Source organism: Heptranchias perlo, chromosome 5 (assembly GCF_035084215.1).
Source record: "Heptranchias perlo isolate sHepPer1 chromosome 5, sHepPer1.hap1, whole genome shotgun sequence".
In the NCBI taxonomy this organism is placed as follows: Eukaryota; Metazoa; Chordata; class Chondrichthyes; order Hexanchiformes; family Hexanchidae; genus Heptranchias; species Heptranchias perlo.
The window spans coordinates 37,164,599-37,186,881 of NC_090329.1; the positions used below are offsets into that span (position 1 = coordinate 37,164,599).

The following is a 22,283-nucleotide window of genomic DNA, read 5'->3' on the forward strand; positions in this document are numbered from 1 at the left end:
GGGCCAGATTTTGCTGAAAAAATAACGCCGTGTGAACAACGCACGCAGTTATTAATGTACAAATAGGCCAGCAACTTGCAGCGAGGAAGAGATACCCTGTGAATTGCGACTCGCCACAAGTTGCTGGCCAATTTGTATTGCTCTGCGTTTAGCTTCGTGAAAACGGCATCTCGCGCTTAACCTTCCCGTGATTTCCATGAAGTTGCCGCATTTGCACATTAATTGCCCTCTAAATGCGCCACAGAAAGTTACGTCTAGTAATTAATAACGTTGATTTCCCCCACTCTAATTCACCCTTCTCAGTCCTTCCTCTGTTTCTTTCTCAATCCTTAAATCTCATTGGTTAAGGAGATACACGTTTGTCCCATTGTTCACCAAGGTCCCAGATGCCTTGTTGCCCTCGCAGCACCGTTATCAGCTCACACTTCCAGCAACTTTGTAAAAAATGTTAAAATCTAAAAGTGCATGAACAAGTCTGACGAATGGGGTACGCCGCAAGATGCCCCACTCCAGCAAAATCTGGCCCGTTGTTTCATTTGGATTTGAACCTGTCTAGTACATATAGGGTGACATTCTCTTTCTGCTGGTAAAATTCTCCTTTTATGCTGGCTTTAATTGTCCTAAATGAATAAATTTGCAAAGTTTTGAACCCGTTCTGAGTGAGTGTGATCCTGTTGCACAAAATTAGCCACCATTCCATGATGCCACAAGGATAACTAGTCGGGAAATGGAATAATTAATCTGCTGCACTACAGGAATGTTCTTCTGAAGTTGGGGAAAGTGAAAAGGAAGTTTTACACTGCACTTTTACTATACCCAGCCTGGGAACAGTTGATGGTGATGCTGGGTGCATTAAGTGGAAACATATTTTCTGTATTTCCAGGTACTGATGTTTCTACCAACAGAAAATTCATCACAATTTTTTTTTGAAATGTTCAAAGAATTGCCATGACATCTGCACTATCCGATACTTCATATTATAATACTGAAAAACAGAACACCGTCCTTAAAGCATTTTCAGTTGTAATACTATGTTACTTACTGACGTATAACTATTGCGTTTACGGAGAGATATACTATTTACAAATGAAACATTCATTAACTGGGATTAAATACAAGTGAACTTAGTTGATTAGTTATATTTTCCCCACTTTTTCCCCATTTAATTGGTGATTCTTTTTTTGGGGTGGTTTCTATTAAATTATTTGTAGACAAGTCTTTGAGAATTGCTGCAACTCCACAAAAGGCATACTATATGACAATGTTGTCATCTGGGGGGATGGCAGTGTTAAGTAGGTTATAGAATACTTTAGTCACTGATTTTTTTAAATGAATGAAATCTTTTTTGCACCTTCAGGATGGTGAGACGTCTCTCATTAAAGCAACTAAAATACGAAATATTGAGATAGTTGAACTTTTACTGGATAAAGGCGCTAAAGTCTCTGCAGCAGATAAGGTAACAACTGCCTTTGCATGTAATTTGACAAGCAACATTGATGCTACAGCTTCTTGCAATGTAAAGTCCTATTATTTTCAATGGTTACCTTTTAAGACAAGTTGTAAAACTTGCATTGAAAACGAATATTACATAGAAATATTGTGTGGACATTTTTAACACGTTCATTCTGCTCTCATCTGCAGTACAGGGCTTTTTACTGAGTGGGAGTCGAATTCAGTAAGGTTAAAAAAAATTGAAAATTCAAATGCAGTGGAACCTTGATTATTTGCCATAATGAAGAGATAAAGAAAATTGATGGGTAATTGATGTTCCACTGGAACGAAGAATGCGCTGATCAGCTGTGTAGGGAACCAGACGAGCCTCTTGTATATCCCACTCAAGTTTTGTTTCTTTTCAGATTTTTTTATTGAGTTATTCTTGAGCTGACAAAATGAACTAATTTAGGGAAAATCAAATATAAGAAGCTGTTCCATTCTCCTAAACAGTTGATCAGTTTGTGCTCCTCTCTCACTGCTTCCTACAGCGTGGTCGACAAATTCCCAGTCTCCTGTGAAATGAGAATGTAGGTAAGAGGAGGGTGGATAATTGAGATTCTACGGTAAACCACATAATATACAGTTGTAGAGGATTAGTTAGGGTTTTACAAAAAAAAAGTGTGCTTTTTTTGAGATATAAAGATGAGGTAAGATGAACGGCAGTAATTTTTTCATTTAGCTTTGAGATTAAATTCTTTACATAATTCTATATGGCAGCCGTTATTTAAATCAATCTTCATAGCTACCATAAATTGCTACAGGGCTTTCACCGCAATGCTAACTCTGTTATGTGCATTAGTAACTCTACTTTCCAGCATTTAGAGTTTTTTTTCTTTTTATTTGTACTAAATTTACTTCTGTTTTTCATTGCATCAGTAATTCGCATGGATGCTTCCTTACCTTTAATTTTGTTTCACTGTGCAGGTCACCTCTGTGATTACATAAATATCCTGTTTCTGTCTGCTTACCGTTAGGAGTTTTTTCTAGAATACTACCACTAGAATATTTGTTTGGATCAAATCTGATTTATATAGTAGCTTCGGGTGAATCGCTGAGTTTGAATGTGAATTAGAGTTCTATTGCTATAAGAAAGCATTTTGGAATTAAATTAGGATCAAACCTTGCTAACTCTTGATCAGAATTCAAGCTGGAGCTGACATTCCATGGTGCATTCTCTTTACTATCAACAGATACAAAGTATGGGGCATAGATAGAATCAGGGCCCCGAATTTACTTAGATTTTGGGCACGCTGGAATATTATTTAGCCGGGAGTATGGAAGTGAATTTTGGAGCAAGATCCGGTTGAGTGAAGGCGGGCAGTTCTTGCTCCCACCCCTTTTGCTGGTGACGTCAGGGGAAGAAGGTGGGGCTGTCAGGGTGATGCACAGCGGAATTCCTGGCAGCTCATCCTCTAGTGCTCACAGCATTGTGTAAACCTCCATGAAGCTGGCATACATTACTTGCCAGATTACAGAATTGGGGACCTCTAAATTTGGAAATGGCAATTGCCTTATGGCAGTGGATCACTTCATCTAGGCCTGCCAACATTTGGTCCCAGTCTACGCCAGTATTTCCTCACCTGGCCCCAACCTAGCTAGTACCCCTAAGCTGTGCTGATATTATCATGGACAATCAATTTTTTTGGTAAATTTTCTGACCATGGGTATTCTGACAAAGTCAGGAGCGCCTTTGGCTAGAATGTCGAAGTCCTATCCCACTGTAGTTAAGGGGGTCTTTGTAGGCCCTGAGGAAATTCAGGGCTCGGGCCTTTTGCTGTGTGAACAATTTTTTAAAAATTGGAATTAATTTATGTTATGCAGATTATTTGTGTATACTTTGTCTAAATAGTTGAGGTTTATCCATGTATATCAAGTTGGTATCTTTTGAGTTCAGTGTGAGAATTTGTGTTTCACATAGCTTCCTAACTTTTACTACCTGCCTGCTTCAACAAACTGCCATTAATTTTCCTACACCACTGCTATCTAGCCATACTTTCTATTTTATGTTTCATCACAACTCTGACTTCACACTTTTTACAGTTTAATCGTTTTGTTACTTTTGTAGAATTTGTGGATTATTCTGCAGAAATTTGAGAGTTAGTTTGGGACTGACACAAATATGGTTAAATACGTGCAGCCATACTCCACACAGGCGAATTGTCCATCTCGTGAATTTATTGAAGTAGATTATTTGATTTGTCTGGCTGAGTAATTGGTTATTTGGCCAACAAAACTCAAGCAAATTAATGGAAATAATATCTGAGTGAGTGGAGATATCTTGTTTAGCTGTTAAGTGCTGCCCCTCATTTGTGTTGATGTACTTTAGTGCTTAAAGATACATATATGTGTGAATATTTTGCTTTGGAAAATTTTAGTCTGCTTGTTTGATTTTTTTTGACTGAGCATTTGGATGTTCAACACTTGTACCGCTACAATAAGTATACTGCTTCTGATTGGAAAATGTCATTCAATAACACACATGTAAACGTTGAAAGTGCTTGAGTACTTTATATGCCTGAAGTTATTTACAATTATATTGTATGTCTTTTTTAAAGTAAAATCACAGAATTTGGATACCAATAAATGCTTTTTAATGACACTAATCTGCTATGAAATCTTAATTTTTGCATAGTTGGATGTTGAACTATTACACATCAATCCCATGTTCTGATTGCCTTTTATATAAACTTGTCTTTAAATGAAGTCTGGTTAGCAAGGCACAATGTAACTGAACTGGGAAATATTTTTCTTAAAGTTTTCATTATTTATGGTTTCAGAAGGGAGACACTCCACTTCACATAGCGATTCGTGGGAGAAGCAGAAAATTAGCAGAATTGCTGTTGAGAAACCCTAAAGATGGACGTCTACTGTACCGACCTAACAAAGCAGGCGAAACTCCATACAACATAGATTGCAGCCATCAGAAAAGCATTTTGACCCAGATATTTGGAGCAAGTAAGAGGTTTATTTGTTAGTGTGCTAATTACTTGGGTTTGTGAAAAAAAATCAAAGTTAGCTAATTAAATAAAAATACACTGTGCTTCTGCAATGGCACAAGGTAGTATCTGGTGTGGTGCTGAGCCATACAGACGAGGAAGGTCAGTGCTGTGTAAGCTAATCTCAGTTACGGTGCTCCAATAGGCTTTGGCCTCCCCTCCTTGGCTAGGGTGAGGGGAAAACATTTACCAGAGTTCCCACTCCTGCTTGCTGTCTAGTGACACCTTATTTCCATTTGTGGTTTTTATTGAAGCGTACCTGAATGTCTTCACTCTCGGGCTAATCAACAATTCTAAAGGATAAAATTTTATAATAGAGATTGACTGGGAGATGCCAGTATGTGTGCAGCTATCCCTGGCACAAAGGAGAAGAAAAAGAGGGCAGAGACGGTGGCTTTTATCTCTACCCCTTTACATCATTTAGATATCTCCCGAGGATCTCCCAGGGTTGAGGTTTAGCCAGTCAAACGAGATGGGATGGCCCTAAGGGGTTCATCCGTCTCCTGTTGCTGCAAGAATGATAGGTGTCCACCGAATCTAGGGTGCCAGAAGTTGGCAGTGGGCCAGCGAGGCTTAAAAAGGCAAGCTTATTAACCCTTTCTGTTTGATGTTGTTCAATCTCTTTATATACCACTGTCATGACCAGAAACTAATAATTCACAGTTGATTAGGATATTGATTATCACTAGATTAAAATTAGTGATTAGACTGCACTCATTGATACTTTGAATGTCATACATTGATTATACAGAGTTCACTTGGACGTCCATATTCCTGTCGTCACTGGCAGTTTTGAATTTTTTTTTAAAAACCCTCCCAAGGTTAAAACTTTCTTGAACGGTAAAATATAATAAAGTATTTTTAAAAAAAAGGACATGCATGAGAGTAATTACAAGCTTGAAATTTCATCTCAGATTGAACTAATGGTTAGAAACAGCTTTGCTCTTCATTTTATAACATCATCTGAAGACCTTGATGAGATTGCTGTCTCATAATCAATTCAAGTTATTACTTTTTCTCTTGGGTGGTATAACAGGAGGCAGAGCAAAGTGTAAGAACAGGTATTTCTCAAAATTAACTCTGGTAGTTACTCAAAGTAAAGAAAGCTTGGAGAATGTGTTTGGTTATCAGTTGGTATAAACCCAGAGCCTCCTTGTATTTCATAGAACTCACTTTAAGTGAATAAAATGGCTGCTTTTAAATTGAACACACTCAGCAATGCAGTATCCAAATGCTTCTGACACAGCTTTATTATTTTTAGTTTGTGCAGAGTTTGATGCTCATCAACTACTTTGATCCATACAGGGTATACTGTTTAAAATGGCAGATTCATTATTTCAGTTTCAACTCCATTTAACATAATGAAGCTGGGTTTATGCTTTAATTTTTCAGGCATATAGTACCAAAAATAACAAAGCTGAACATGGAACAAATATTCTTGCATATTGCTGGTGAGAATTCTCCCCCCTGAAATTTTAATTCCCCTTCATTTGCACATACAATAATTCATCCACATCATGCCCCCTCTTTTTTATTATTTTTCTTGAATCCTTAGTGTATTTAATTATTTTTGGTTTGTATTTTAAAAGTTCTTTTAATTTTATAATTTTCAGCAAATAAATAGAGTGCAACAAGAGCAATAACCATGTCAGAACAGGATGATTAAAACAAGATAGGTAAACAACAGAACCATGTGATGTCTGTAAACTCCAAGAAAGGATGAGCAATGAGGTGTGTAGTCCTGCATGTATAATAAAGAGAGTTCATTAAATCTCCCAGTTGAGTGATTCCTTTTTAATCTAAATTAAAGCTATGTAAAACATCTTAAAGTATGTCAAACCTCCACTCACATTCCCAGTTAGAGGAAGAAAGGGTGGAAGAGCAGGTGGAAGCTGTAACTTGGAAAGGGAGACGAGAGGCTAACAAGGTTACCTCCAACAAAAGAGGCAAAAACAGAGAGGTTTTGCCCTATCCCATCTGGAGAGACACTGAGTGCACTGGGTGCCTTATCATAATGTCGGAAATTCTGATAAGTCTTGTGAACTATGTTTTTAAAAAAAGCTGACCGCATCTGGGGCATCTTGACTTAATGTAGCTGAAGAATAATCTTCCAGAGCATTTGGGCCAGGTGCATTATTTTGAATCCAGGGATGGAGGGTGGGATGGAGTGGAGGGAGGGATGGAGGGAGCGTTTGATGGAGTTCGTTGATTGTAGGTGCAACTCCTCCCGTAGGTCCCTCCCTCCCCCTCGCTCTCCGTTCCCCCCCACCCCCACCTTTGCTTTTCGCTCTCATCATGTGCAAAAGCAGGTTTCTAATGTTCTCTCAGTTGTTCTAAGTCTAGCTGGGCAGCTGTCATCTTCAACCTCGACCCTTATCTCCGCGAAAGGATATTGCCTGTTAGCCTTCTAAGCAGTTAGGTTAACCATTCTGTGTTCTATCCTTTGTTGTTAATACTTCTAATCAAATTCTGCTTTTTGAGCAATCCAGGGTTTCTTTTTAGTTTCCTTAAAACTGGTATTTTAAAAAGTCCAAAATCCATCAGTCGTCCCTCCAGTGGGCATGATGATGATAATGAACGTCCACTTTCATTCATCGTTTATACCTATTGCCGTGGGCTGCTCTCCAATCAATTTCTCACATATTTACAATTTAAAGAAATTCAAATGTGCAGTTCCAGCAGCGGCACCTATTCCAGTGCACTCCCCCAATCCTCTCCTTTCCCTCCTGTGTGTATTGTTATTGCCAACATCATTGTGACTAGCTGGCAAAGGGTTAATTACTGGTTCCCTCTCCAGAGTTCCCATCTCTGGTGACCATTTTTCATCTAGGTCCTTCCCTGCGTTTCTTTGACTAAAATCTCGGACCAATTCTCTTATCATGAGGTCATGCAATTCTACATTCTCAGGTTGGCACAATCTCTTGGGAAAGGATACACTTGATAAATCATACAACACTAGAACAATTTCAAATCGTACATCATATTATAATGCTTCATGCATTCTGGTCACCAGTAACCCATTATTGGGGCCCTCCTGCTTAACCACGGGACAGTTGGAGCCAGATTTATAAGATTTGTGGGGAGTTTTAGTTTCAGGTTTTGCTTGCTCAGTGTCATTCTTAATCACCATATGAGTTCTTTCATACACTGTCCTTATAATGGGCTTCCAACAATACGATACCTTGCTGTCTGGCTTGCAACCACACCAGCCTGTATGCCGTGGCCAGTTCAGGGATTGTTCTAACCATCTGGGCTTTCCACTTAAATCCCCCACATATGGGATTCCTATTCTTCCCACTAGCTTGCAAGACCAGTGGTAAGGCCGAGCTCCGCACCATTTTCTAGCTTTCTGATTCCCATTGTCGGTACACCGGCACGTGACACGTACCCCACTCCTCCTTTTCACCTTGATAGGATTTTTTCCTAGAGAGTTATAGTTTTGCCTTTTCACTTGTATAGACAGTTATATTACAATCCCATTTGATCTCTGTTAAAGGAGCGGCTCTTGTCAGTTGTCAGAAGGAGAAGGGCAGTTATACTGGCGATCGTGTTAGGATCTCTATACACAAAAATAGCAAGAAAACGATCAAATTTGCTCTTTGTTAATATCTGCTTAATGGTTTAATCAAATTAATTCCTTTTCTTTTCCTTTCCCAGCTCCTTGGTTGTCTGGGACTTCCCCTGTACAACCTAGGCCTGGGGAATCAGCCTGAGGCCTTGGTTACGGCCTCAGGGCCCTCTCCTGAGATGGTTATCCCACTGGCAATTGGGGTTCACGGTCATCCGAACACAATGGGAGTTCACTTCAAATGATTTTGGTGGGTGTACATGTGCCAACTGGGTTAGGAGGATCCTTAATACCAGGTGCATTTGCCGGGAAGGGCTTTTGCTGGTTAATGTGAAACCATTTCTCTTTCTTAGGACTTAGCACCACCTTGTAGACTGAGGGGTTGCCTTGTCCATTATATAATGTGGCCCCTGGAATGCAGCGGAAAAGGGGCCCATTTGATTGAAAGCTTTGACCATTACTTGTTGGCCTTCATCCCATTCTGTGGGGAGTGTTTTTGAATCAAAGTACATCTTGTTTGCCCTTTTGGATGTTGCAAACTGATTTACCTGCGCCAATTGTTCAATTAACTGTTTAACATCGGTTTCTTGTGCAAGGGCCTAGTGTTGTGGTCTGGATAAGTCAGCGCAGGTAAGCTGCTCTGAGGTTCGCAAAACTCGTCCTGTCATAATTTGATGAGGAGTTACAAAGAATGTACAGAACAGAAACAGGCCATTTGGCCCAACAGGTCCATGCTGGTGTTTATGCTCCACGTGAGCCTCCTCCCATCTTTCTTCATCGAACCCTATCAATGTATCCTTCTATTCCTTTCTCCCTCATGCATTTAAAGGAAGCTAGATAAACACATCTATGCTAGTCGCCTTAACTACTTGTGATAATGAGTTCCATGTTCTTACCATTCTCTGGGTGAAGAAATTTCTCCTGAGATCGCCATTTGGATTTGTTAGTGACTATCTTATATTTATGACCCCTCGTTCTGGTCTCCCCCTCAAGTGGAAACATCTTCTTTATGACTGCCCTTTCAAACCCTTTCATAATCTTCTATCACGTCACCCTTCTCTTTCTAGAGAAAAGAGCCCCAGCCTGTTCAATCTTTCCTGATAGGTATAACCTCTCATTTCTGGTATCATCCTAGTAAATATTTTTTGCACCATCTCCAGTACCTTTATATCTTTTATAGTGTGGAGACCAGAACTGTTCGCAGTACTCAACTGTGGTCTAACCAAGGTTCTGTACAAGTTTAGCATAACTTCTCTGCTTTTCAATTCTATCCCTCTAGAACCCCAGTGCTTGGTTTCCATTTTAAGGTCGTATTAACCTTTGTTGCTACTTTTCGTGATTTGTGTATCTGTACCCCTAAATCCTGCTGCTCCTCTACCCCGTTTAGAATCTTATTTTCCATGGGGTATGTGGCCTCCTTATTCTTCCAATCAAAATGTACCACCTCACAATTATCTATATTGAAATTTAAATGGCAATTACATGTCCATTCTGGAAGTTCATTAATATCTTTCTGTATTTTGCCACAGTCCTCCTCAGTATTAACTATACCCCCCCCCCAATTTGGTGCTGTCCGCAAATTTTGAAATTGTACTTCTGATTCCCGAGTCCAAATAGTTTATGTATATGGTGAACAACAATGTTCCCAGCACCGATCCTTGTAGAGCACCACTTACCACCTTTTGCCGGTCTGAGTAACTACCTTTAACACCTAATCTCTGTTTTCTGTTTTGTAGCCAGCTTGCTATCCATTCTGCTACTTGCCCCCTGACTCCAGATGCTTTGACCTTTTTTTATTCATTCATGGGATGTGGGCATCGCTGGCAAGGCCAGTATTTATTGCCCATCCTTAATTGCCCTTGAGAAGGTGGTGGTGAGCCACCTTCTTGAACCGCTGCAGCCATGTGGTGAAGGTTCTCCCACGGTGCTGTTAGGTAGGGAGTTCCAGGATTTTGACTCAGCGACGATGAAGGAACGAGGATATATTTCCAAGTCAGGATGGTGTGTGACTTGGAGGGGAACGTGCAGATGGTGTTGTTCCCTTGTGCCTGCTGCCCTTGTCCTTCTAGGTGGTAGAGGTTGCGGGTTTGGGAGGTGCAGTCGAAGAAGCCTTGGCGAGTTGCTGCAGTGCATCCTATAGACGGTACACACTGCAACCACGGTGTGCCAGTGGTGAAGGCAATGAATGTTTAGGTTGGTGGATGGGGTGCCAATCAAGTGGGCTGCTTTGTCCTGGATGGTGTTGAGCTTCTTGAGTGTTGTTGGAGTTGCGCTCATCCAGGCACGTGGAGAGTATTCCTTCACACTCCTGACTTGTGCTTTGTAGATGGTGGACAGGCTTTGGGGAGTTGGGAGGTGAGTCACTTGCCGCAGAATACCCAGCCTCTGACCTGCTCTCATAGCTCCAGTACATATGTGGCTGATCCAGTTAAGTTTCTGGTTATTGGTGACCCCCAGGATGTTGATGGTGGGGGATTCGGCGAAGTTAATGCTGTTGAATGTCAAGGGGAGGTGGTTAGACTCTCCCTTGTTGGAGATGGTCATTGCCTGGCACTTGTCTGGCGTGAATGTAACTTGCCACTTATCAGTCCAAGCCTGGATGTTGTCCAGGTCTTGCAGGAACGGACAGCTTTATTATCTGAGGGGTTGCGAATGCAACTGAACACTGTGCAATCATCAGTAAACATCCCGATTTCTGACCTTATGATGGAGGGAAGGTCATTGATGAAGCAGCTGAAGATCGTTGGGCCTAGGACACTGCCCTGAGGAGGTCCTGCAGCAATGTCCTGGGGCTGAGATGATTGGCCTCCAACAACCACTACCATCTTCCTTTGTGCTAGGTATGACTCCAGCCACTGGAGAGTTTTCCTCCTGATTCCCATTGACTTCAATTTTACTGGGGCTCCTTGGTGCCACACTTGGTCAAATGCTGCCTTGATGACCAGGGCAGTCACTCTCACCTCACCTCTGGAATTCAGCTCTTTTGTCCATGTTTGGACCTGGTGGAACCTAAACTGAGCATCGGTGAGTAAGTGCCGCTTGATAGCGCTGTCAATGTCACCTTCCATCACTTTTCTGATGTTTGAGAGTAGACTGATGTGGTGGTAATTAGCTGGATTGGATTTGTCCTGCTTTTTGTGGAGAGGACATACCTGGGCAATTTTCCACATTAGTCGATGCCAGTGTTGTAGCTGAACTGGAACAGCTTGGCTAGAGGCGCGGCTAGTTGTGGAGCACAAGTCTTCAGCACTATAGCCGAGATGTTGTCAGGGCCCATAGCCTTTGTTGTATCCAGTACACTCAGCTAACATGGAGTGAATCGAATTGACTGAAGACTGGCTTCTGTGATAGTGGGGATATCGGGAGGAGGCCGAGATGGATCATCTCCTCTGCACTTCTGGCTGAAGATGGTTGCAAACGCTTCAGCCTTATCTTTTGCACTTACGTGCTGGACTGCGCCATCATTGAGGATGGGGATGTTTACAGATGTGGCAGGACTGCAGAGCTTTGATCTGATCCGTTGGTTGTGGAATCGCTTTGCTCTGTCTATAGCATGTTGCTTCCGCTATTTAGCATGCATGTAGTCCTGTGTTGTAGCTTCACCAGGTTGGCACCTCATTTTTAGGTATGCTTGGTGCTGCTCCTGGCATGCTCTTCTACACTCCTCATTGAACCAGGCTTGATCCCCCTGGCATGTTGGTAATGATAGAGTGAGGAATATGTCAGGCCATGAGGTTACAGATTTTGCTGGAATACAATTCTGCTGCTGCTGATGGCCCACAGCGCCTCATGGATGGCTAGTTTTGAGCTGCTAGACCTGTTGTGAATCTATCCCATTTAGCACAGTGGTAGTGCCACACAACACGTTGGATGGTGTCCTCAATGTGAAGACGAGACTTTGCCTCCACAAGGACTGTGCGGTGGTCACTCCTACCAGTACTGTCATGGACAGATGCGTGTACGACAGATAGATTGGTGAGGACGAGGTCAAGCAGGTTTTTCCCTCGTGTTGGTTCGCTCACCGCCTGCCGCAAGCCCAGTCTGGCAGCTATCTCCTTCAGGACTCGGCCAGCTCGGTCAGTCGTGGTGCTACCGAGCCACTCTTGGTGATGGACATTGAAGTCCCCCACCCAGAGTACATTCTGTGCCCTTGCTACCCTCAGTGCTTCCTCCAAGTGGTGCTCAACATGGAGGAGGACTGATTCATAAGCTGAGGGAGGGCGGTAGATGGTAATCAGCAGGAGGTTACCTTGCCCATGTTTGTCCTGATGCCATGAGATTTCATGGGGCCTGGAGTCAATGTTGAGGACTCCCAGGGCCACTCCCTCCTGACTGTATATCACTGTACCGCCACCTCTGGAGGTTCTGTCCTGCTGGTGGGACAGGACATACCCAGGGATGGTAATGGAAGAGTCTGGGACGTTGGCTGAAAGGTGTGATTCTGAGAGTATGGCTATGTCAGGCTGTTGCTTGACTCGCCTGTGGGATAGCTTTCCCAATTTTGGCACAAGTCCCAGATGTTAGTGAGGAGGACTTTGCAGGGTCGATTGGGCTTTGTTTGCCTTTGTCGTGTCCGGTGCCTCGTGGTCTGTCCGGTTTTATTCCTATTATGACTTTTTGTAGCGAGATTGTACAACTGAGTGGCTTGTTTGGCCATTTCAGAGAGCAATTAAGAATCAACCACGTTGCTGTGGGTCTGGAGTCACATATCGGCCAGACCGGGTAAGGACAGCAGGTTTAATTCCCGAATGGTCTTAAGTGAACCAGATGGGTTTTTACGACAATCCGGTAGTTTCATGACCACCATTACTGATGCTAGTTTTTTTTTATTCCAGATTTAATTATTTCAATTAATTGAATTTAAATTCCCCAGCTGCCGTGGCGGGATTTGAACTCATGACTCCGGATTATTTGTGCAAGCCTCTAGGATTACTAGTCCAGTAACATAACCACTATGCTACCGTATTCATGAGTCTACCATGCGGTACCTTATCGAAGACCTTTTGAAAATCCAAATATATTTACATCGACTGCAGTGCCCTTGTCTACAATTTTTGTTACTTCTTCAAAGAATTCACTAAGTTACCATGGTAGTTCGGGAGGGTGTTGATCGCATAGCCATTAGAGCTAATTGATCCCAAGTCTTAAAGGACTGAATCACCAATTTCTTTAACGTTGCTTTTAGAGTGCGGTTCATTCGCTCCACGATGCCTGATGAAATAGGATTGTGGGGGATACGAAATCACATTTTTATTCCCCGTAAATGCATCGCGTATTGCATGACCCTTCCTGTAAAGTGAGTTCCTTGATCCGAATCAATTAATCTGGTGATCCCCCGTCTGGTGAATACATAGGCGATGGCATTGGGAACTGGAAAAACTTCTACCTAATTAGAAAAGTTGTCCACCACCACAATAACATACTTATTCCCTCTTGACGAAGGTGGGAAGGGCCCTAGTGTAGTCAATTTGTAAATCAGTCCAATGGCTTGGGGATGGCCTGGTGTGTTGTAAGATGGCTTTCTTGGACCTTGAATCTGGGTAGTGCTGTGCACATATCAAGGAGTTGTGGCAGTAATGATCCACATCTCCTTTTTGACCAGATCACCATGTCATGTCCTGTACTTAGGTTAGCATTCCCGCAGGACCAGGGTGTCCCACCGTAGTGGTGTCGTGTGCCTGACATAGGAACTGGTTCTGGATGGTTTCTCGGACAACCCGGCGTTCCCCATAGAACAACAGGCCATCTCTGATGTTCAAGAGGGATGTTTTGTTATCATAAGTGTCTAGAGGGGCCTGACCCCACTCCAAGTGTTTTGATCACTTGTTGGATCTGGGAATCCTCTGCCTGGACTTGACATTCCTCCCTCGCTTCTTTGCCAATTTGTCTGACCTTTTATTTCCCTCCCATCTGGGTTAGTTTTCAGTATGGGCTTTCATCTTATGTATTGCAATCTTCTCATGGTGGAAAGTTGCCATAATAAAAATATACCTTAACAACAGCGTGGAGGGTAAGGGTCTTCTATCTGATGAACAAAACCTCCTTTTTCCCCGTATTGGGAGATACTTGGTCTAGGAGTTGTATACATCCACAAAGTCCAAGTATATAGTGAGTGGGAGTTGATGCTCACTAAGGTTGGACATAGCATAGGCAACGGCCATGAGCTCTGCTGCTTGGGCCGTGAGAGTGGGCAGCCACTTTAGATTTCCTATCCTGTCTCTGGTGCATATATGCCATGTCTGGTGATGCACAAGCCGTCGATGAAGATTTGGGTCGAATCAGGGATTTCTCCTGCCCTGACTGGGCCTCTGATGGTGCAGGTGTTTTCTGCCTGGCAGTGGTGTGGTTTGCCCTTATGCAGGAGATTACCAGCTGGGCATGGTGAGCCTTGGGCATGTATCACTGTGGTATCTCTCCCTTGTCGGAGCAACGTCCACCCAGCAAGTTGGGCATTTGAGACAGAACAGTGTTTCAGTTGACCGTCGAGTAATAAGTAGAGAGGGGCTAGACCTTTTATGCATGTGAACTGTTACGCCCAAGAAGTGGCGAGTTGGTGTTATTCACAAGCAGAATAGTTTACCTTGACGGGCGTTAAGACTCGGGAGATATATGCTATGGGACACAGTTTCCCATGCGTATGTTGCAAAAGTACTGCGAGCAACACGAACTCTGGCAGCCACCTTGAGGCTTTTCAGCAGAGCAGCCGGTAGGATGGGCTTTGATTGGTTTTAAGCTTCTCTACTGCCTCTGCCTTCCTCCCTGGCCCCATGATTGTTTCCCTTTTCGTCTACCCTGGTTTCCTCCTTTTTTTCCATCCTTATTCTTGCACGTTGGTCCCTCATTCTTGCACGTTGTTTCTGCTAGGCTATCAACTGGAGGTTTACCCAACATTTTCCCATTTAAGCACCATTTTCCTTAGGACCTGAGCTTCACCCTGACTGTCATCCTTCGGGTCAAACCCCTCTAGGGTGGCTCGTAAGTACGGCTTGCCTGTCTGAACCCGGGCCATACACCCTGTTGTCATATTGACAAGATCAATTAGCATAAACGTCGGGATAATCGTTGAGCTCCAGACTGCATTTTCCCAGGACCTCAGCTGGGTCTTCTGTTAAGCCCTATTGCTCTCAACACCTCTTGCCACTTTGCCCTTCTGTATTTTCTGTCTTGTGGAAGGGCCTTATAAATCACTGGGTTTAACATCCACAACAATTGCTTCACCTTTTCTGCCTCGTCCATTCCGCTAACAACAGCTGCTGTTTCCACCTCATCATCATTACATCTTCTTTCCCATCAAATTTTGGCATCTGCTTAGCCATTTCCTGTAATGCTTGAGGACTATAAGGGGCCATGTATCTGTGAACTAGGTGCCCTGTTCTTCTCCTGCCCCCAGGGATCGTACTTTTCCTGAATTATGGGAGCCAAGGGCTGTCTCTGCCCTGGACCATCCTTATAACGCTTACTATGGCATCGGGCGGCATGTTCGGTCAAGTCTTCCCAATCTCCCTCTTCTATGTTGTTATCACCATCCCTGTCCCCTTCTACCATCGTACAGATGAATACCCTGTTTCAACTGCAATGCATTCTCCAATTGTTCTATTATCCTTTTACAGTGTACGTGGGACACTGCATCACTCTGCCTACTTTCTCTGCTTAATTCCATTTGGGTCTTTGTGGTGGACTTCAAATTCTCCTTCTGTTCTTCCAATTTTATTATGCGCTCTTCTTCTTCTACTTTACCAGCCCTACAAATGTCCAGTTCTCACTCTCTCTATTAATTGCCTGATTTTGGCAACATTCGACGTGTCCCTTTAATATCTGAATGTGCCTACCTGCCTATTCATTTTTTTATTTCATCACATTCCTTTTCACATCTAGTTTCTGCCGTCTTTAATTGATTCTTCAACTGTTCGACTTCTTTCTCGTGTTCTTTTACTGTTTGTGGTTTTCGGATTCTTGTTGTAATTTAAATTTCATGGTCAAAAGCCGTACTGCTTTGTATTGTTTCTTTTTCAACTTCTTTGATTTACTCAATTCTTCCCATCTCGATTCACGTGCCCCGTCATGCACTCGAGACACTCCAAACTGCTTCCTCCACTTCGGCAGTTTATCCTCTTATATACAATATTTTACTCTCCATTATTATTGATTCTCCTATTTCTGTTGTTACACAAGCCAGAAACCCCGTTTCTATTGTTACACTCGCCAGAGATTCCTACCATTGTTAAACCACCCAGGAATTCCTATTGATTTGTTGACCTGTTTGTGTGACTGATGATACCACTTCCAGGCCGCTTTTCGGGCGCCAATAATCTGCAAGATATTTGTTTTACTCACAACTCTTTTTAGGGTAATCAGAGATGAGATCAACCAAGATTTATTACTTTTCTAACTCTTGGTATTATTAACATTAAAATACAATAAGTTTAACAGAGAGAGATTCATACAACGTTTAAGTCAGATGTACAATTCAAAACTCAGACCAATTCTTCTTCTTCTTCTTCTTCTTCGAGAGAGACTGAGGTTAATTGTCAATCGACATCCTCTGTGGTGGTGGTCTGGGCTGTTGCTTGTCGGTCTCGTGGAACTGTCTCTTTGAACTTACTAAAATGGCTGGTTTTGTCATAGAATCATAGAATGATACAGCACAGAAGGAGGCCATTCGGCCCATCGCACCTGTGCCAGCTCTTTGAAAGAGCTATCCAATTAGTCCCATTCCCCTGCTCTGACCCCATCGCCCTGTAATTTTTCCCCCTTCAAGTATTTATGCAATTCCCTTTTGAAAGTTACTATTGAATCTGCTTCCACCACTCTTTCAGGCAGTGCATTCCAAACCATTACAACTCGCTGCTTAAATAAATGTTTCCTCATGTCAGCTCTGGCTATTTCGCTAATCACCTTTAAATCTGTGTCCTCTGGTTACCGACCCTTCTGCCACTGGAAACAGTTTCCCCTTATTTACTCTATCAAAACCATTCATGATATTGAACACCTCCATCAAATCCCCCCCTTACCCTTCTCTGTTCTAAGAACAACCCCAGCTTCTCCAGTCTCTCCACATAACTGAAGTCCCTCATCCCTGACACCATTCTAGTAGATTGCTTCTGCATCCTCTCTTAAGGCCTTGACATCCTTCCTAAAGTGTGGTGCCCAAAATTGAACACAATACTCCAACTGAAGCCTAACCAGTATTTTATAAATGTTTGGCATAACTTCCTTGCTTTTGTACTCTATGCCTCAATTAATAAAGCCCAGGATCCTATATGCTTTTTTAATAGCCTTCTCAACTTAGCCTCCCACCTTCAAAGATTTGTATACATACACCCCCAGGTCTCTCTGTTCCTGCACCCCCTTTAAAATTGTACCATTTAATTTATATTGCCTCTCCTCATTCTTCCTACCAAAATGCATCACTTCACACTTCTGTGCTAAATTTCATCTGCCATGTGTCTGCCCATTTCACCAGTCTGTCTATGTCCTCCTGAAGTCTGTTACTATCTTCTTGAACTTCTCTGCTTTAAGGAAAACAATCCCAGCTTCTCCATTCTCTCCACATGACTGAAGACCCTCATCCCTGGTACCATTCTAGTAAATCTCTTCTGTACCCTCTCTAAGGCCTTGACATCCTTCCTAAAGTGGGGTGTCCAAAATTGGACACAATACTGCAACTGGGGAATAACCAGTGATCTATAAGAGCTTAGCATAACTTCCTTGCTTTTATACCCTTCTTGCTGGTGCAAAACAAGCTTCCAGTACTTTCCCATGACTTACTACAGCATTTGATGTTCATAACAGCTTCTGACAGACTTTCAAGGCCTCGCAGCTGTCTCATCTTCAACCTTCTAGACAGTCTGCTAAATAAGACTTCTCACTGTGGCCAACCTTCCTGGCATGCCACCTTGAACAATCAGTTTAACAGTTCTTTAAACCAAACTCAACTCCTTTAGCAGGTAAATAATCCAGAGTTCTAGTCAATCCTTGTGGACTTTCAGGTTCAAACATTGAAACCACATTTGCTTGTGTGGGGGCTGTCCTAGCCTGCACCGTTACAACAGTTTTCATAATTCAGGAGGTTAGGGTCAGGGATCCCATCTTACAGTGGGGGAAGCTAAAAATGCTTCAGAGAAAGGCCATCCTGCCTGCAATAACAAACGGGTAATCATAGTACGAACCTCTGATGGTGCAGGACCAGTGCTGAGAGGCTATCGCAAAGGCAAATAGAATACATGGCTGTATTTCAAGAACGATCCAGTATAAAGAACTGTAGCGGGAGAATTAGACACCGTTGCACCTGCTTTTTGAGCGCAAAATGGGGACAAAGCACCAATTTCGTGGGGCATTGTCCTGCACCTGAACTTTCCCTGTCTCTTTTTTCGTATGTTCATAAACCCCTCCTTTTTGATTTTGATATCAGCCCCACCTACGTGCCTTCTCACTATACCCCTCCGTTCCCACTTTCCCCCAAAACACATCTAATTGTCCCTTGGATCCATTTATGTTGTACAGTCCCCACCGCTTATAGCCGGCACCTTCGTGTGAACGCGACTTGCCTGCTATACGCGATGGCCGATGTAACAAGATGGTGCTGTTATATGGGTGTCAGAGTCCTCCAGATGGGGTCTGAGCAACGCCGTACACACAAACAATTCAAACACACTCTATGGATACCAAGGAGTAGATTGTCTGCAACCTGAGGGCTGTAAATATGGAATGGCCAGTGACTGGGTCCTCCAGCGTGATCCTGTTAGATTTTTGGAACCATTTCTTGCTCAGTGACACAGCTTCCTTTTCAACTCTGTTGTTGATTGTTCACAGCCTGGCCCAGGTTGCATCTCACTAACCACAGGTAGGCTGTAGTAACGTCCCTATGTTAAAGGGATATTCTTCAGTTTCTTTAACATTGCTCTAAAGTTTAATTGCAATACGACTACTTAACACTAACCCACGTGCGGTATATTCTTTTAAGTGGCGGAGATTCCTCAACAAAGAAACTATTGAACTAAAGAGGAGACCGGTTAAATTTCGATCCTGTAGTTCGCAAAATCCACCTAATTTAATTCGATATAACTGGAGTTTAATTGAAATAAAGTCCCACAATGATCAGGTGAGAAAAAAAATAACAATTCATTAAATTATCAGAGACCCTTAATATAGCTGTTTCTGCCCGAAATAAACGGAGCACTAAAGATGCTATAATCGGCAACTTCAAAATTCACGTTAATGCAAATGGATAATGGTTATCACTTTATGGACGATATAAGCGACAGCCTGTTTTAAACATGGACATTTTAAGTGGTGGGGACTGTAGTTCAATACTGAGATTTTGGCAGGTTCACATTTGAATATTATAAACTGAACACTACACCCAGGGCTTTGACATTTCTTTTGGGATATATTTCCACAGGTACCGAGTGCACTTCAGTATCTCGCCCAAGTGGCCATTATTGATATGTGAACTTTGACAGTGAGTGTCAGCAGGCTGTTAGACTTAGCCAAGCCCAATGCTGTCCTGATATTTGCACATGCACACTTCCAGCACGGGTTACTGGATGCCGATCAGGAGTGAGATTCCATGCTGATTTCCTCCCCCAACACTAGGGACAATAGGATCAATGGTAGTGAGCTTGCTGCCATGTCACTAGAGATCAGCTAGTTTAGCGCAGACTATGGATCTAACCTGGGACTTTCCTGGTCTGTGTGACCCAGCTTCTTACTGGATAAGCCCTCTTGAGGTATTGGAAAAGCCAGTTAACTAATTTTTGTTTGTGAAATGATTGTTGTGGAAAAGGGGATAAAATTATTCTTTGGTTGGATTTATGTGGCTGGATTAAAACAAAAATTGAATGCTGTTGGTTTCCACCTCCTTAGATATCTGCAAGACCAGCAGAACAGGTTTGAATCATTGTTGAAGGTGCGGTTGCACTACTGGACAACTTATTTAGGGTTTAGGAAACGGTTGAAATTTCTTGCATCCACTTCCTCCCACATGGATAGTGAGACAATATTAAAAATATGTGACAAATGGAATGGGGAATATATGTCGCGTTCCCTAACATGGAGTCCAAAAATAACATGTTAGCAATCTTAACCATCATGCTGTTTTGTCCATGAGCAACAGGAGAGCTTTGTGAACAAGAAAGCCATTCTCTATCTTTTAGAGGAGCAGTGGGAGGAGAGCAAAGAGAGGCCTGTCTTATTGGAATATAGCATAATAAACATTTTGTGTGGGTTTCTTCAAGTAATGCTAGAGTATGTTCTTCCAGTGGTAGGTTAGAAACTAGCACCATTTAATTGAATAGTTGAGATCTGCTGCATTGAGGGAAATTGGCCTAATTTGCAATGTTAGAGTTCAGAATGTGGAGCCATGCGGTTATCGATATATGCATTCTCTTATCCTTGAGGACAGGTATGATTGTATATCACACTTTGATATTACTTAAAAAGAAACTGTGCTTATTGCATGCCACTTATAATGTTAGAAAACACTAAACCACAGGAAATTGCCTCCTCAAAAGGTGTACCATATTTAATTGCAGCATTTCCAAATGATGACTTTCAACAGGAACCACACTGACACTTTTCGCCAGTACTCTGCTGGAAGAATTGTACCAACCTGTCTTGCATATAGACGTATCATTCCACAAGTCAGGAGATAGGCCTTGGTGGTAGAATCTTGTATCCTGTGTGTGACCCACTCTTTCCGCCCCCCCCCCCCCCCCACACACTCAACTCAACCCTAGTGTAGCAAGGGAGGTAGAAGAGGATTTTCCTAAAGTCTCATATCTCTCTCTCTCTCTCTTTCTCTTTCTCTCATATTACCTATCTGAAACCTTCCTCAATGCATGAAGAAAATATCCATCATCCTGATGAACAGCTTGTGGATCGGCCACCCATTAGAGACTGCCCAATTTTCATTTCCAACTATTTCATTAGAAAAAAAAATTGTGTGGTCTCTAACAGGTGGCCGATCCGCAATGCCAGCTTTACGCCCGGATAGTAAGTTGAAAATCTACCCACGTGTCTCAGTCTTCCTACAGTGCAGCAGAACTTGAAATTATTTAATAAATAATAGTAATATACACCTGTCATAACACTCGAGTTATTAAAACTTCTGGAGACAAGTCTGAAAGCATCCCAGCTGAGATGCGGAAGACTTGCACATCAGAACGATCTGGTCCCTGAGCCAAGCTATTCCAATGCAGCTATGACACTGGCATCTACCTGACAATCTAGAAAATTGCCCAGATACGTCCTATCCATAAGGAGAACAACCCCAGCTTCTCCAGTCTATCCACGTAACTAAAGTCCCTCATCCCAGGAATCATTCTAGTAAATCTCTAATGTACCCTCTCAGAGGCCTTCACATCTTTCCTAAAGAGTGGTGCCCAGAACTGGACACAATTCTCCATTTGTGGCCGAACCAGTGTATTATAAAGGTTCATCATGACTTCCTTGCTATTGTACTCTACGCCTCTATTTATAAAGCCCAGGATCCCATATGCTTTTTTAACCGCTTTCTCAACCTGCCCTGCCACCTTCAACGATTTGTGCACATATACTCCCAGATCTCTCTGTTCTTGTACCCCCTTTAGAATTTTGCACTTTAGTTTATATTGCCTCTCCTCATTCTTCCTACCGAAATGTATCACTTCGCATTTTTCTGCATTAATTTCACCTGCCACATGTTTGCCCCTGCCATCAGCCTGTCTATATCCTCTTGAAGTCTATCGCTATCCTCCTCACTGTTTACTATCTCTGCCTCCATGAGTAGATCTTCCTTTTGGTCCCTAATCAGTCCCACCCCTCTTCTTACTACCTGTTTACTGTTTACAGGCCTATAGAAGACTTTTGGATTCCATTTTATGTTGGCTGCCAATCTATTTTCATATCCCCCATTTCCTTTTTCGCTTCTCCTCTGAACTTTCTATATTCAACCTGGTTTTCACTTGTGTTATCAACCTGACATCTGTCATTCGCCCCTTTTTTCTGCTTCATCTTACTCTCTTTTGTCATCCAGGGAGCTCTGGCTTTAATTGCCCTACTGTTCTCCCTTGTGGGAATGTACCTAGACTGTACCTGAACCATCTCCTCTTTAAAGGCTGCCTATTGTTCAATTACAGTTTTGCCTGCCAATCTTTGATTCCAATTTACCCGGGCCAGATCTGTTCTCATCCCATTGAAATTGGCCCTCCTCCAATTTTTACTTTCGACTGGTCCATGAACTTTTC

The 22,283-nt window shown here is 42.6% G+C and overlaps 1 protein-coding gene across 4 annotated transcripts in view; it reads left to right on the forward strand.

Moving 5' to 3' along the window:
* kidins220b (kinase D-interacting substrate 220b) overlaps positions 1 to 22,283 on the forward strand; it is a 210,661-nt gene that overhangs the window by 86,645 nt on the left and 101,733 nt on the right. For all 4 annotated transcript variants that reach the window (XM_067984236.1, XM_067984238.1, XM_067984239.1 and 1 more), the window contains exons 11-12: positions 1,358 to 1,456; positions 4,272 to 4,449. In XM_067984236.1, coding sequence (XP_067840337.1) covers positions 1,358 to 1,456; positions 4,272 to 4,449 — 277 coding nt within the window. The remainder of the gene's footprint in view (positions 1 to 1,357; positions 1,457 to 4,271; positions 4,450 to 22,283) is intronic.